This window comes from Pygoscelis adeliae, unplaced genomic scaffold (genome assembly GCF_000699105.1).
Source record: "Pygoscelis adeliae isolate BGI_AS28 unplaced genomic scaffold, ASM69910v1 Scaffold226, whole genome shotgun sequence".
Taxonomy (NCBI): domain Eukaryota; kingdom Metazoa; phylum Chordata; class Aves; order Sphenisciformes; family Spheniscidae; genus Pygoscelis; species Pygoscelis adeliae.
The window spans coordinates 3,119,951-3,135,993 of NW_008824983.1; the positions used below are offsets into that span (position 1 = coordinate 3,119,951).

At 37.7% G+C, this 16,043-nt stretch overlaps 1 protein-coding gene across 1 annotated transcript in view; it reads right to left on the reverse strand.

Moving 5' to 3' along the window:
• The window catches only part of MPP6 (membrane protein, palmitoylated 6 (MAGUK p55 subfamily member 6)), a 44,337-nt gene that overhangs the window by 10,318 nt on the left and 17,976 nt on the right, over window positions 1–16,043 (reverse strand). Inside the window, exons 2-5 of the mRNA XM_009325730.1 lie at window positions 13,124–13,242; window positions 8,590–8,742; window positions 1,434–1,586; window positions 681–908 (exon numbers count right to left, since the gene is read on the reverse strand). Of these exons, the coding sequence (XP_009324005.1) occupies window positions 681–908; window positions 1,434–1,586; window positions 8,590–8,742; window positions 13,124–13,240 (651 nt within the window). The 5' untranslated portion in view covers window positions 13,241–13,242. The remainder of the gene's footprint in view (window positions 1–680; window positions 909–1,433; window positions 1,587–8,589; window positions 8,743–13,123; window positions 13,243–16,043) is intronic.

Sequence of the window (16,043 nt, forward strand, 5' to 3'; positions counted from 1 at the left end):
CTACCAGGTTGGGGAGCAAAGGAAGCAGTGCACCCGCCTCAAATACAGCACATTCCCTCAGCATCTACTCAATGTACACATAGTCTGTTATAGTCACGGGCATTAAGACCCACTACCTGAAGGAGTGTCTTACAAGATGTTTCAAATGCACTGATTTAGAGCAACAAGTTACTTCTGCAGTGGAGAAATCGACAGCCTACAGCAACAACAAAAGGATAAGGAATAGCCACCATCCAAGTTCCTACTCAGGTCAGTGAGTTCAAGCTCATCTGTTGAATTCAGTATGTTTCTGAATCCTCTGAAACAGATTACTTGGACACTGATCATGTTACAAACACATGCAGTTCACTGCAGTTCAGTGTGATCGTAGCTAGGTCATCCGAGGTCACTGGATGGCAAAGAAACATGCTTTATATGTAGTATACAAATGCTTATCAATCTTTGATACTAATTACAATTTTTTAGGCAGGCATATTAGGTGTGGTATTAATCTACTGAATAAACCCTTTTCCAAAACGTACTTAAAGGTGAATATAGGCATCTACGTTTTAGCCTTCCTTCTAGCATTAAATACACAAAATAATCAAAATATGTCTAATCCAAAATCTTAAAATAATCTTATGCGATGAAGTACCAAGCAGAAGTTCTTTTGACAGAACTGTCAGAAATGTGCTACTGACCTGTTGAGGAATAACAGTGTCTCTGTAGCTGGGGAGAATCTTCAGAGTGACGCTGCCACTAATATTCTTCAGCAGTTCCTGCAATTCTTTTGGATTATTTCCAACCTCATGGCCATTCACCTCTTTAATAATGTCACCTACGTGCAGAAGACCTTGTCGATCTATCATTCCTCCATGAAGAATTCGTGCTATTACCAGATCATTGTTCTCAACTCTAAACGTAACACCCTGAAAGAGGTATGTGACACGTAGTTTACCATTGTTTAAATTTCATTTTACCATTACCTCAAGCAAAAATAATACAGCTATGGGATATTCTATCTACCCCAATGAAGAGAGACAATAATAGTTACTACAGTGTAAGAGTTCCTAATAAACAGATAAGCATCAGGTGACACAAAAGTGCTTTCAGACAAGGTTTTCATACGACCGAACAATGACTGTCTTGTTCTTGATTGCATGCAATCCTGTCATTTTGTATCAGGACCAAACAGATGTTGTGTTAGTCAGTTATGCTAGCAAGTCATTCAGCCTAGTGACTGCCTATTCACTATCCCATAATTTCTTAAAGAGAATGGGATGGAGAACACACAAATATACTCTTATTTCAACCTCTCAATACTGATCCTCTCACCCATTAAATTACACAACATAATAATGAAAAGAATTAAGATGTAATGCAAGACATTAGGCACATGCGAATGCTTTCACTCGCACTTTAAATTAAAGACACACTCGTCTTCACTTACTTACCAGTGGTTCTCCTGCTCTTTTGTGAATTCCAAGAATACGAATAGCATCCACTGGAATGATCTGGTTGTTAACTGAAGAATTATTGACTTCTGGGCTAGAAGGAGGGGAATCGTAACATTTTGAAGCCACAATATCATGTGCTTCCAAGAGTGACTGTGAAGAAACAGAAAAAGCCTTTTTTAAATCATGAAATAACCATTTACAAAAGGATTTAGTGCTGAATAACCACTGAAACTGCCCTTTTGGGACCGGATCTTAACACTCTTACTCACATGGAACGGAGAAAAAATTCACTTTCATGTTTGTATGAAATACAAGTGCTCACATGGCCCGATAAGCCTACTGTCTTGGCAAATATGCTCTCTTTTGTAAATACAAATGCTGCTTCTTAAGGAGGAACAGGAGAAATTTAATGAATTTGCAGGGAAGAAGATGGAAAAAGGAGCACCTAAAATAGTCTTTCACCTAATGAGACAATATCTGAGCAAATGTTTAAAGTAAACGAACAACCCACTGCAAAAAAAATGAAGATAACTCATCTTTAGATACTTGCGTCTAATGTAATAAAATTTTCCTCCACAGTAATTTGGAAGTAACTGTAAATTAAAGATAATTACCGGTATGCAAGGATATCTAGCAATCTGCAGAATGAGTGCTTTCTGCTTGCATAAAGCCAAGGCAGAATTCTAGCGCCAAATGAATCCAAATTGACAGAATTCACTTTTTGGAAGACAAGAGCTCAGACCTTATAGTTAATGGTGTTTCACCAGTCTACATACGTAAGTACAAACCAAAAGGAAGAGACACAAATAAATATAATCATCTTTGGAAGACAATGCAATTTAGACTTAATTTTCTCGTAAAAGATACTTTAAGATTTAAAGAAAGTATTTATAAGACAATACATACAGGTAAAACAAGATCAAACTTGTGAAATTAGACAGTGGAGACTTTCCATCTTAAAGAGGAAAAGGGACACCCTGTAACCACCGCATACGGTAGTTCAAGATAAAGCAGCCTGTAGCAAAGTCTCACTGACACATACAGGAAGGGGGAAAAAAGCAAGTAGAGGAAATGCCTACAGGCCCCAACCAACATAGCTTTGTTTCAAACAGCGACCTCATGAGATATGGTCTTAAGTTAGATCACTGATTGGTGTCAAATACGTAGCTAAAGAGAAGACACCGAGGACAGGACATCATAGGGATTATCATTGGCAGTGACACGCACATGCCAGAGGAAGACAGCAAACTACTAGAAAGTAGAGCTGGTGAGCAGGTGACATTTAAGCAAATTTAACAATTTTGCTATGCAGCCTGCTCCATTCTTCTGTAAGTCACCTCTAACCTAAAAGTTGTGCAACCCTATTAGTTCGGTGCTAAGCTCAACATGCAAGCCCTCAAAGTGTCACAAATCTGAACAGTCATTTTAATCTGCCTGTTACACGATGACCCTGCTGATACTTCAACTTGAGGTTAGAAGGAGGTTCTAATTCACTGATTCTGTCCCTGCCACTAAGACTGTAAAGACAGCTGCTTATTGTGGCTGCTCTTGATACTGTGGACAGAAACCAAATCAAATTAAATAGTAAAAACAATCATTTATTTAAATCAAGCAGCTGTCTGATGATAGCAATTTCTAATTCTTCATTATCCAAGGCACATCCAATCCAGAAACCAGGAGAACAGATCTCTGTTTCCCAATGTTTGCAAGCAACATTTTTGGATCTTTCTACATTTCCAAAATGAAACCAACTAGTATCAACTACACATTTTAACACATTACCACTGACAAAACCAGGCAGATGCACCAGTTTTCTCTTTTGGTCACATGCTAGAACAAACGGTTCCCAAACTTTCTGGCCACAAACCACTAGATTTCTCATGGAGCCTTACAAATAACCATGCTTGTACAGCTCCCTGCCCTTAACAATTATATAATTTATGGATTATAATCTGATCCACAGTCAAAAAACACTACTAAGCAAACAGTCTGTGCCATCCTTTGCAAATTAACACGGTCTGAAAGATTCTTCAGTTCTTAAATCTGATCCCATCATCCACATTCTGATCCTATTCATTCACTCAGTTTCATGGATAAGCATGAATTCTTTTGACTGCTACTTAACCATCTCTCAATCACAAAATCTTTTTCCTGCTATTTACGTGATGGCTGAGTTACAGAAGGACTATCAGGGACTGTACATTGCTGCCCACAATTATAAAATGGTTTCTTTAAGAAAAGTAGTTTCTTGGTTTCCTTAAAACAAGCCACAGTTAATTTATTACCTTCCCATACCTAACTCTCAGTTCTGAAAGTCAAGAATCTATACCAGTTTTATGAGACTGTTTCCAGCCAGCCAGATGACGGCATACAGTCCTGAAGAACACTTAAACAAAGCCACCTGGCAACAGGGGCCATGTGTCTGTATCCACCGTCGGACTACTCTTCAACATTTTATGTCGCTCTCAGTTACTTTCTTATTTCAGTAATGTGGTTGAGTGATCTGAGAAATACAGTTGCATGAAATTCACTTGTTTCTTTCTTATGGTATCGGAAGAAGTGATATCCTGTGCTTCTGCAACTCCAGAGCTCTGCTGGAATCTGACCTTTCCCATACGGGTGCTAGAACACTTATAAAACCACTGCCAAAGTCTGCAAAACAACATGGACTGAATAATCAACAGCTATAAAGCGGTTCAAAGTTTCCTCCATACCGCATATGTAAACAGGACCAGCTGACTATCCACGACCAGGTAACTGTAGAAAGGTTCTCATGATAAAAATGGCAATGTTGCTGGAATAAGGCATTTAGAAGAACTCTCTGTGTATCACAAGAGACATCGCACAATGGACATACAGTCCTGTGGCAGACAGTATGGCCCCTTTGTGCAAGATACTGTCATAAAGTAATCCATAAACTTAGAACATACCGACTTTTTTACAGTAGTTTTCTGTGGCTGTACTTATTTGACAGGTTAAAAAAAATTTTTAAAAAAGTAATTAAAAATTCAGTAAACAAGGAAACATAAAACATCCAAGGCTCTCTACAGTGCTGAAGCCAAGGTCAAATTCAAAATTTGTTTTTCCCCAAAAAATTCTCAGCACAATCTATACAATTTATGAAGCATTGCCTGCTCTATATGATAACTATTTCCCCAATTGTGATCCAATAGAACAATTAAATTACAAATTGGGGGCTGGGAGTGGGGGGTATACACAAGAGCAGAACAACTCTATGGTCTTGAATTTAGGACTCCTTTCCTAACACTTCAGGCCTCAGAAGTACTGAAAATATTCCCATTCCTCTTTTATGCACTAAATATGTGCTAGTCTTCTCTGATAACGCTGTTTAAAAATTAGAACTTAATAAATGGACCACAGGCCCCTAATGTATGTGTGAAAAGGAGAGATTTTTAAAGGCTGTTCTGGAAAAGTGAGGAAATAATTTAAGATCTTAAAGAAATCAGGGGGGCTGGCAAGGAGGCATGAATATGTGGGAAAAATAACCCTATAAATTACATCTGCCTAGGAGGCAACTTAAGATCACTTTTCTAAATGAAACATTTTAAAGATATGATTAGCAATTATAAAACTAACTATTAGAAGAAAATATCGGCTGCTTTTCAGATTAAGTGTTTTATTGCCAGCAGAATCTACTATTTAGGATGAATGGCTTGCATAATTCTTGGAAAGATGAAAATAACTGAACAAGTTCTTCCGTAAGCAGCAGAAGTGATTCTTCTGCATGTTTAACCACTCCAATGGTGTGATATTTTCAACTCCTCCCTCTTCCCTCAAGGCAACGTCTCCTACCACTCCTCTCTTCTGCTCTCCAGCTACTGTCTGGCAAGACCTGCTATAGCCTTTTCTACGCACTGCATGTGCCAGCTGGCTCTTCAATACATACTGGCCTGATGGCCAGCCATCAATACTGTGAAACTCATAAGAACTTAGTATCTTCCACACTTTGAACGCTGAAAAGTTTAGTTAAAACTAAAAGGGGTAAAAAGTGGAAGGGAAGAAAAAGAAAGGAATGAAAGGAGAAGAGAGAAAAGAGAGGGAACATACAGTCAAACTTAATAGTGTAACCATACATGCACCTGTACTCCATAAGCCAGTCTGTCCCCACTGTATCTTCTGTAAAAATGTCTAAAAGAAATGAAGTTCTGTAACTCGGTAGTTTCAGCACTAAATGATACATTCAAATAAGCTATGGCACTGATGACTTGTATATCACATTTGATACTTGTATGCTGAGGCAGGTTACAACTGTAAGATGACACTGTGATAAAGTGGCACCATTCATTTGTAAAGTACAGAATCAGCCTCTAAAACAGTTATACAATAGTGTCCACGAAACTACAAGAGTCAAGTCAAGGTGGCTTGTTTACACATTTACTGAACTGGAGAAAGGATGCAAATTACATTTTCTATAATTACAAATGACATTGTATTTTTCCTTTCTTCCTTAGGGGTCCCTTCTTGTGGAATTTGGAATATGCCTCCTTGCACCAAATGAGGCAGAAAGGATAGCACTTATTTCCCGAGTATTTAGTTAATTTTCTGTTTCCTTTCCAGAGAGGGAGATATATAGCCTCCCCAAGCCTTAGAAAGAATATTGTATCCACATTTTGGTCTGCAAATTTTCCTAGAAGCTCTTCTAGAGTGGTCATAACTATAACATCAGTTAAATAAAAACACTTAATCAAAATAATACGACTTTGGCCTCAGTTGTCTTTGTGGCCTGCCTCCAGATGGAGAATGGAAGCACAAAATTAAGGGCCAAAAAATACACCCTAATTTTAGGCCCCCAAACTGAATCACATCAGATCTACTTTTAAAAAGTAAGTAGCTAGCTGCTTTTTGCGTGTACGCAGTATCCAAAACTGTTCATTGTTTCTGCAAATGCGACTGAAGGCCTCACAACAGGCACTTAGAAAATTTAAAAAAAAATACAAGTTAAAGCTGCTTCAGACTTTATTTTTTTTTTAAATGAACTCTAATTCTGACAGAGTGAAGGATAGGTTAGTTCTCCAGGGCAGCATTTAACTATCTTAACCATCAAATAGTCTTTTCTCTTCCTTTCGTACCTAATTTTTTCTGTACTATCCAGGCTTTGCAGCAAATGAAGTAGGGAGCTCTAGTAATAGCTTATTTGTCTTATACACCCATGAGTCACTCAACAGTATAGTGAAAGAAGCAGAAGATTCTTTGCCCAGTTGGTCTCTGGTCTTTGCCATCTCTCTTCAGAGATCATCGCTACAGTGCCTTTCAGAGTCAGTCTACTCCAGCAAGTCCTTTTCATCTTTTGATTCATCCTCTTCAATTTGTCAGCTTTAGTTTCTCTATCTAACACAATGGATCAGGTCTGTCACTGCACCAGTTGGCCCCCAATTCCAATCTTTTTGCATTGTAACTTACCAATTCCTCCAAACTCATCCTCTCCTTTTCCAGTACCAACTTCTGCTAAGGGATCAAAGACTGATTTGAAGGTTTATTCACCATTAAGTCTGCAAATAATAGTCTTTGATCCTTTAGTTATGATGCCCTTCTGAACTGTCGTGGTTTAACCCTAGCCAGCAACTGAGCACCACACAGCTTCTTGCTCACCCTCCCCACCCCTGGTGGGATGGGGGAGAGAATCAGAAGAGCAAAAGTAAGAAAACTCATGGGTTGAGATGAGAACAGTTTAATACTTGAAATAATAGAATAACAACAATAACAGTAATAAATTGTAATGGAACGTAAAACAAGAAGAGAGAGAGAGAAACAAAAACTGGGCGGGGGGGGGAGCAGGGATGGGACCAAAAAACAAGTGATGTAACCGCTCACCAGCCGCCGACTGATGCCCAGTCAGTCCCCAAGCAGCAATCGCTGCCCCCCGGCCAACTCCCCCCAGCTTATATACTGAGCATGAAGTCATATGGTATGGAATATCCCTTTGGCCAGTTTGGGTCAGCTGTCCTGGCTATACTCCCTCCCAGCTTCTTGTGCACCTTCTCGCTGGCAGAGCAGGGGAAGCTGAAAAGTCCTTGACTTAGTATAAACACTGCTTAGCAACAACTAAAACATCGGTGTGTTATCACATTATTCTCATGCTAAATCCAAAACACAGCACTAGAAAGAAAATTAACTCTATCCCAGCCAAAACCAGGACATTGACAAATAAGAGCACAAGGGAGGCCAACACACTGCTCTTCAGAAGAGGCAGAGGAACTGTCGGCACTCAGAATAGCTACTACCTCAAAAACTGAGCTCTTAAAGTGTTCCTTCTTCCAACAGGCCACAGCTTGACAGCATTTCCAGCGTTTATCTATGTTAAACAGTAATGCATCTCACTGCTATGTTTTTATAATGTATAACTGAAAATTTAGGGAAAAAAAAAAAGTGTGTTTAAACTCATATAACCAAAAAATGTCTATGACTCTACACCTGTCTGCCAAAAGAAGCACATTTATATTGTGGCAAAAGCTTTGCTTATGTTATTCTACAGGATACCTGTAGCTAAGTACTAAAGTCAGCTGAAGCCTGCCTAGAAAGTCCAGAACCTACCAAGGATTTACAAACCCTAATCTTCAAGGGTCAGTACAGAAGCCAGTAATAGAATGGCAGCTATGGAAAAACATTTGCTTTTGACAAGCATATGTCAAAACGTCATTTGCGTAGCAGAGCAACAGTGAGGGGGATGCAGAGTCTCAACTTAAGCTGCAGTGCAGATCACATCACAGAAGAATCACGTTCCTTGACTCTGCAAACTGTACATCTTACACATAAGTATGAATGCCGACATATGAACTGAAGTGCAGAATGGTCAGCATCAGCAACTAAGACCACCTGGAAATGCTAAGGATGAAGCCTTCAGGGAATTGTTATGGAAACTCCAGTCATATAGGAAGTAAATGTTTGTTCAAGATTTATAACAGAAACTCAAGTGGATTTTAATACAATAAGTGAAGATATTCTTGAGGTGATATCAAAGAATAAAATTGTGCTCATTCTTAACCCCACGTGGCTTCTGCTTTACCTTTCATTTGGAGTAAAATCCTACATATTAAAAGTTTGCTACAGTTCAGGTTTTATTTCATTATTATTCCTAGATCCATATGTGGACACTGATACAGTAAGTTGGCAACATACAGTAAAAAGGTGGCACCTGAAAATGAGGCTCCTTGAGTATTCCAACCAATTCTGCAATATTTTCATCTTTATTTATTAAGGGACTGATGTCTTCAAGAATTTCATTCACCAGCTCCAGATTGTTGTCACTGACAGCCTCAAGTTTAGAATCTTCCAGTCGCTCGTGAGCCTGTAAGATTAAATATATGAGACTATACTGTAAATAAGTTTCAAGTAGTTCCAACTTATAAACCTTTTAATTCATTTCTTGGTGCAACCTTTAGCAGGAAAGCCAGAAAAATTACATATAGTATAATCTGTATATTTTATCTTTAGATCTGCTGAAGGATTTTGCATGCTTAACTACATGACCCAACAAACTTTGTAAGTAGCACCTGTCAGAGGCTTGTATGTCCTTGTTTCCTATAACCTCTATGCTATACACACCAAACAGTCCTCTCTGAACAGTATAGTGCCTCAGATCTTTTCTGCTTCAGAACCCAGCACAAGTACACCTTCTAGAAGAAGGACAAAAAAGGAACTAAGGGATCTGCTCAGAAAAAAATAAAATCTGCAAGAGAAGCATTTACCTCAGGCTCCTCTCTTTCAAACACCTTCAAAACAGCAAATTCTAAAGGAAAGTCTGCATAACTAAAGGAAATTCTAAAGAAAAGTCTGCAGCAAAGGCAGCTGACTGTATCCTGGGCTGCATTAGGAAGAGTGTTGCTAGAAGGTCGAGCTCTATTCAGCACTGGTGAGGCCACACCTGGAGTACTGTGTACAGTTCTGGACATACTGGAGAGAGTCCAGCGAAGGGCCACAAAGATGATGAAGGGACTGGATTACCTCACGTTTGAGGAAAGGCTGAGAGAGCTGGGACTGTTTAGCCTTGAGAAGAGAAGGCTCGGGGGGGATCTCATCACTGCGTATAAATACCTGAGGGAGGGTGAAAAGAGGACAGAGCCAGGCTCTTTTCAGTGGTGCCCAGTGACAGGACCAGAGGCAGTGGGCGCAGACTGAAACACAGGAGGATCTGTCTAAATATAACGAAACACTTTTTTGTTGTGAGGCTGGCTGAGCACTGGCACAGTTTGCCCAGAGAGGTTGGAGTCTCCCTCCTTGGAGATATTCAGAAGCTGTCTGGACATCGTCCTGGGCAACCATCTCCAGGTGACCCTGCTTGAGCAGGGGGGTTGGACCAGCTGCCCTCCAGAGGTACCTTCCAACTTCAACCATTCTGTGATAACGTTTCATCTCTTTCTAGAGCTATTGCTGCAGACATAACCCTTTCCTAAACACTGCAGATACTTAAATTCATTGAAAGGTAGGAACTTTGAGCTGCAAGAGAAACATCTCATAAATCCAAATGCTCTACTTATTTATTACAGGCAGTGCTGTATCATAAAATTAGGGAATAAGAGGCAAAAAATAACTAAGATTCTCAATGCACTCAATTAATAGTTATTTACAACACCATAGCAACAACAAGTTCAGAAAAGAACAATCACTTTGGCATGTAAAACCACAATAAATAACAGATATATTCAGGAGTCATCTATATATACTTCCCATATATATAATTTGAAGGTATGCACAACACTTCTATTTTCTTATTAGTGCTTTAAAACAGATGTTAAAATACAATTTTGCTAAAACCAGAAAACTTGGGTTTCCTGAAATCATCTGTGTATTAAATTCTACTTCATATCTATAAAATGGTATCTCTGCAGGACTGATGATCAAACACTGGAAAGGCTAACTTAACATAGAGAAAGACATTTCAAACATTCCCCAACACCAACACACACAAACCAAATGACCATGATTACAAAGTCATAGGAAGCCTGGCACCTACACACATTCTCCTTAATAAGGGAATGCTATTTTGTACATAATACGTACAGTAAACAATATCCTTCTTTTAAAGTTTACTTCTTTTACAGAAAATAAAAACACAAATCTATTGACTTTAACACAGAGTATAATCTAAATACAAATATCCTCACCCTTCACTCCAAAATCAAGGCCATGTATATACCAGGAAACAGAAAGTTTATCAGTCAACAACCTCTGTAATATGTTGGGGAGTAGCAGGATATTGAGTGGTATGAATAATTAAAAAAAAAAAATAAAAAAAGGAATAGCTAACAGACATTGCAATTATTTTTTTTTTCAGTTCAGTTCATCATTTCAGAAATAGTGATACTGAATTGAGTCTTTTGATTCATTTGATACTTATTATACTTGCCAAATGTTGAAATAGTAAGGCTTTTGCTTCCAACAATCTGACATTGAGTCCTAAATACTGGACTCAATGCTTATAGATTACTCCTAAGACGTTTCCTTGGTCTAGGTTAGGCATTCACCTGGTATGCTGTAGGCTATGCTACAATACTAAAAGCAATAGTGTGACTGCAGAAAAGAAGATGAAGTTTCAAAAGATGAAGGTGAAGGTTCAAAAGAATAGTTAACAAACCAGGAGAAGAGAATTTTGTTAAGACGGTTCAGTAGCAAAACTGAGTAAAATTCATGCATGTTCCAAATTCAACAACTGTTTTCAAAAAAGCATAATAATTCTAAAGGCTAGTTAGGATTGAGCATAAACGTCAGAAAATGACAGGAAAATGCATTTTACAGTGATTACAGTTACTTCCCCTTTCCCCTACCACCCACTGAAGAATGGAAAGGTGCAGTGAAAGAACCCTACCTGAAAAAAGATCTGTAATTTCTACCTTGATGCCTTTATTCTAGACAGAAGTGTGAAATGAACTTAACGCAATTTTAAAAGATTAGCCAAACTTTGCATTGCAAAGTATTATAAACTAGCTACTATGCTTATTGCTTGCCTTCATTTTTTTAAGGACTGAAAAGAAAAAATAAGCTTGTATGGCTCATGGCACATTTCCCTAAGTTTCTTTTTGTCCTTTTTGGGATACTTTACATAATGATTAGTCTTAATAACTGACTAATAAAGGAAAATGAAAAAGCTTTTACGTTTCTGGCTTGGTCTGAAATGAATCTGCTTAAATAATCTGACCATCTCAGGGTCCTGAGAATTGCCTATTCTGTTAAAACTAGCTCTTCTAACAGAAAAACAAGTTTTCTATATTTTTAGAGACAAATGGATATATATGAACTACATATACTTCATGAAATGTGTTGTTATTTTGATCTTGTCCTTATTTAGCTCTGCTGGTTAGGACTGAGGTTTTGGGTTTAATTCCAAAATAATTAGAAAAGAAAAGATGAGTGAGGTCATGCCATATGAACACAATTAAAACCTTTCAGCATTCTAGATAAAGCAAGTTTATAGTTAAGAGTCTGTTTCCATTACAAGCACTTTTTTACATCTGCTAGTCATTAAATTCCACATAACTGTAATTGGCCATTAAAGCACAAATTCTTGATAAGAAAAAAATGCTTTGCAATGAACATTTTCTTCATGATAAATATTAAATTAAAGATGACATGCAGCAGATACTGAAACTGGAAACAACTCTAAGTAAGAAAATGCTTTTACTTTAGTAAATTTAGTACACAAATCTTTCCCTCTGCAGTCATCTCACTAGCAGATGAGACACATCCATTATTTCTAAGTTTATTACTATGCAATGTCTTCCACTTACAACCAATTTTTTTGAACAGCTAAACACAAGTAAATTCTTATATGAATTCTTATGAGAAGTTTTCCTTTCCAGATTTTTATACTGAGCAAAATCCCTGCACAACAATCCTTTAGCTTTACGGAGTATTTCATGCCTGCCCAGAGGGCATTGCTTTCAGATGTCTATTCATATTAAAGAGACAGCTACATTTAAGTTAATTGTTTTTTTCCTCATGAAAGGAGCTCATTTCTATGAAGTAAGATTAAGAAAGAATATAAGCGCTGTGCAATATTGACTGCACCTCCTACTACATTTTAATTACAGAGTCCAAAGATTTTTTGTAAATATCATCTTACTTATTTATAAATATATACCATCTATAAATAAAAGATTTTCATAATGCAAAACCAAAACTAAGGATAGCCCATGTCTCAGAGAGCTGACAATCAAAGATCCCAGTATTACTCTGAGATCCAGGAAAAGGCATGGAGACAATATTTCACTGGGCTGATCAGAAAGTCATTTTGTGCCAAAGACAAAAGGAAAAATTGTTTACGCCATGAGGCAAAGAAGGTTATTGCTCTCACTTTTCATCTTTGGCACAAATGCTAAAAGTTGGAAGGCATGTGGGTTTTGCACACAACAGTGGTCATGAGACTATATTGAAACCAACTGCTTCTACAAATCTTTATTTTGACATTTTCTTCATAAATAAATTTACCACATTATTTCTGGAGTCTCTGAGTTTTTCTTCTTCCTCTAGATTCTTCCATATAACAATAAATCAGCGTGCACAGAAATTACATTATACCAAATCTTCACCTTCAAGAACTCCTTCAAGTCTTTTAATAACACATACCGTACATAAAAGCCATTGTTAATACCTCAATCCATACTCAATGTTCACACAATAATTTAAGAGTTAAAATATTCCCAGATTCTATTCAGAGCAGCAAGTTTAAATACCTTAGCAAGTGATCTTACAATAGGATTTTCCATAATTCCTTTAAGAAAAATCAGGTCTATTTCTTCAGCGCCTGTTGATGTCGGCAGATCAGTAAGGTTATCCAGGACCTGCTGCATGGCTGCTGACAAAACAAAAACATAAAGTAAGTACTGACCAAAATAGGCTTGCATAAATAGCAAAAGCTCTGGGAAACACCACGGTACTAACTTTAGAGATGTTAAGCAGCCAACTACATCTACTGAGAGCAAGTGGACAGGAGAAAGAACTTGTTGTTGTTGTTGTTTGAAAGGTGGAAATAAAGGATCTATCCAAACCCTTATCATAACAATCAACTTAAATCCACGCCCAGCACGTTCCTTTCAAGATTCACTACTACTTAAAGATTGAAAAAATCAAACAAGTATAAACTATGGTTAAGGTACGTATAATCTTCCAAATACAGTAAAAGCAACTCACTCATGACTCTTTCCATTTAATCTCTCTTTCAGGGGAAGTTTTCAGCCCTCATACGTATACCAACCAACTACAACTTTTACAATGCTTGTATAGGCAGACGTCACTGTTTTTAAAATGAACACATAGTTCCAAACCAATTTTTTTTAACCAAAAATTTGCTTCCAAGGCAGCTCTTACCTTGGGGAGACTTGTGTCCGTCCCCAGCAGTCCTTTACAACCAGTTCTGACTTACTGCACTCCAGCACTAAGTGTAGATGGTGCAGATGCTAACACCAACCTGGCACCACAAAACACTGCAATGGGAAGTATATCCTACAATGTGAAACACATTGTGCCTGCCCAGTACCCTCAGTGGAGATTTTCCTGGCTATCTACAGACTCACAGAGAGAACTGCAGCAACTTGGGTGAGAGCGAGCAACGGTGCCCAAGAAAAAGTCAGAAAATCCCACCATCCCAGCTGTCCTGTCCCGTGAAGTCATTTAGGTGAGTGATGAGATTTATTTTATAACTATGTGCTTCAACCCTCCCATTTCAGATAAAAAGTTTAACAAACAAATCTTTTATGTTAGACAACAGGTTCAGTATGTTCACATATTACAGAGTTCTTGTGCATTTGGGCGTGCGTGCAGCAGCCCTTAGTGGGGATTACATCAGCTAGCCTCAAGCTTGCAGAGATGAATAAGTGCCAGCTTAGGCTGAGCACAAAAGGGGGCACCCCTGGAGACAGTTACGATGTCCTTCGCAAGGTAAATGGTCATTCTTTTCCTGTTTTCCAACGTATGACTAAATATTCTTATCTTGTAGTACTACCTTAGTAGTGAATAACCGATACTGTTCTTGTTTTTCACTGTATTCTTTTAAACTCCTGACAAGTTATATGTGCATGCTCAGACAGACACAAACACAGGTATACTAAAAAAAAAATCTTCTGTTGAGATTCCCAACAAGCTAAGAAGCATTAGAACAACCACTGTGTACTGCAATGCTCCACATGCTGCATAGCTGCATGTATCAAGAGAATTAGAAAGCCTATATGCTCCTTCTCCCACACAGGAATTTACCCTTAACTTTCCTCGTTGCTTTATAATGAAAGCTATTATGAAACACTGCACAGTAATGGAACAAACAACATTCTTAACACCTACTTTCTAATTTCAATTCTTCCTAGAAAATTTCATCCCAAGAAAAAATTTTCTGGCCATTCTTTCTGTCAAGTGGAACTGACTTTTCAACAATCAAATCATCTTGTGTGCCACATTTTAACTACAGCAGTGTATGTCAAAAGACTGCATTTTTTAAAAATATGTTTTAACCATACTTCTCGCTTTCAAAAAGTGAATCTTCTGTGAAACCATGAGTAGGAGGGAAAATGACACTTACTTTATGCTTTCAGATTTTGAAGCAATATTATTTCTATTTTATAATAGACAAAGTGCTGTTAGCAATCACACATTACGTAAAGTCACCAAATCAACCTGTAAATAGTCCACATCTTCCTCAGACTAGGTTATGTCCTAGATCTTGACTAGTTCAGCTGCAGATGCAACTGCCTTGTTTCACGTCTTCTCAATTCCCAGTTATAGATTCATGACTCTTAATGCAGTCATGCAGATGTTTCTAGCCAATTTACATAGTGTACTAGGTGCTGCATAAATGCTGTAAGTGTTATAATAATAAGCTTTCTTTACATTTTTAACAGTTATGTAAATTGTTTTTAAGGGACTTCAGGTTAGCACTTTCGTTCTTATAAATAACCTGAGCAAAAATATAAAGCTTCCATCAGGGCAAAGGATGCACCTCAACTACCAGTTGTAATTCTAGCAGTTGATGCTGACGAGGCGTGCATCTAACAAAAAAATTCAGAACATGACTAAATGTTATTTTTCAAAAAGTCATCAAGAGCATCTTCCAACAGGAATTATGTCAGCTGGTTTATTTAAAAAGAATAGACAACAATACATGGGTACTTTTTGTGACAGACTAGACTAAGCACTTTAATTTCAGTGTTTTACTTTTATTATGCAAGTCACGGGCCAGCTTCAAACATATGTTTAATGTGAAATGCTAACATTTGCTCACATGTGAAAATAGCTTTGAAAGTCTGAGCAACATATTGACCTACATACGCCTTAGATATTCATACACGTACTTTCAAACAATTTGATTTATCCAAGACAATTTAAGTGGGGGGGGGAGGAGGGGAAGACACTTTGGTAAATATATTATAGACCCTCTTTTTATGTATCTATTCAACAGGCTTTTGTTTATTCATTTCTAGGGGAAAAAAATCTTATTAAAATACAAGCAGCAGGAGACACATTGTTTCCAGGCTTAATTATAATGATCTTTCAGAATAATGTAGATATACATGGAATTTCAAGTAGCAGTCTAAAACAATTTCACTGTTTTCTTTCCTGGGGCAAAACCACCTTAACTCTTTTAGAAAGTATCTTATCTTTGAG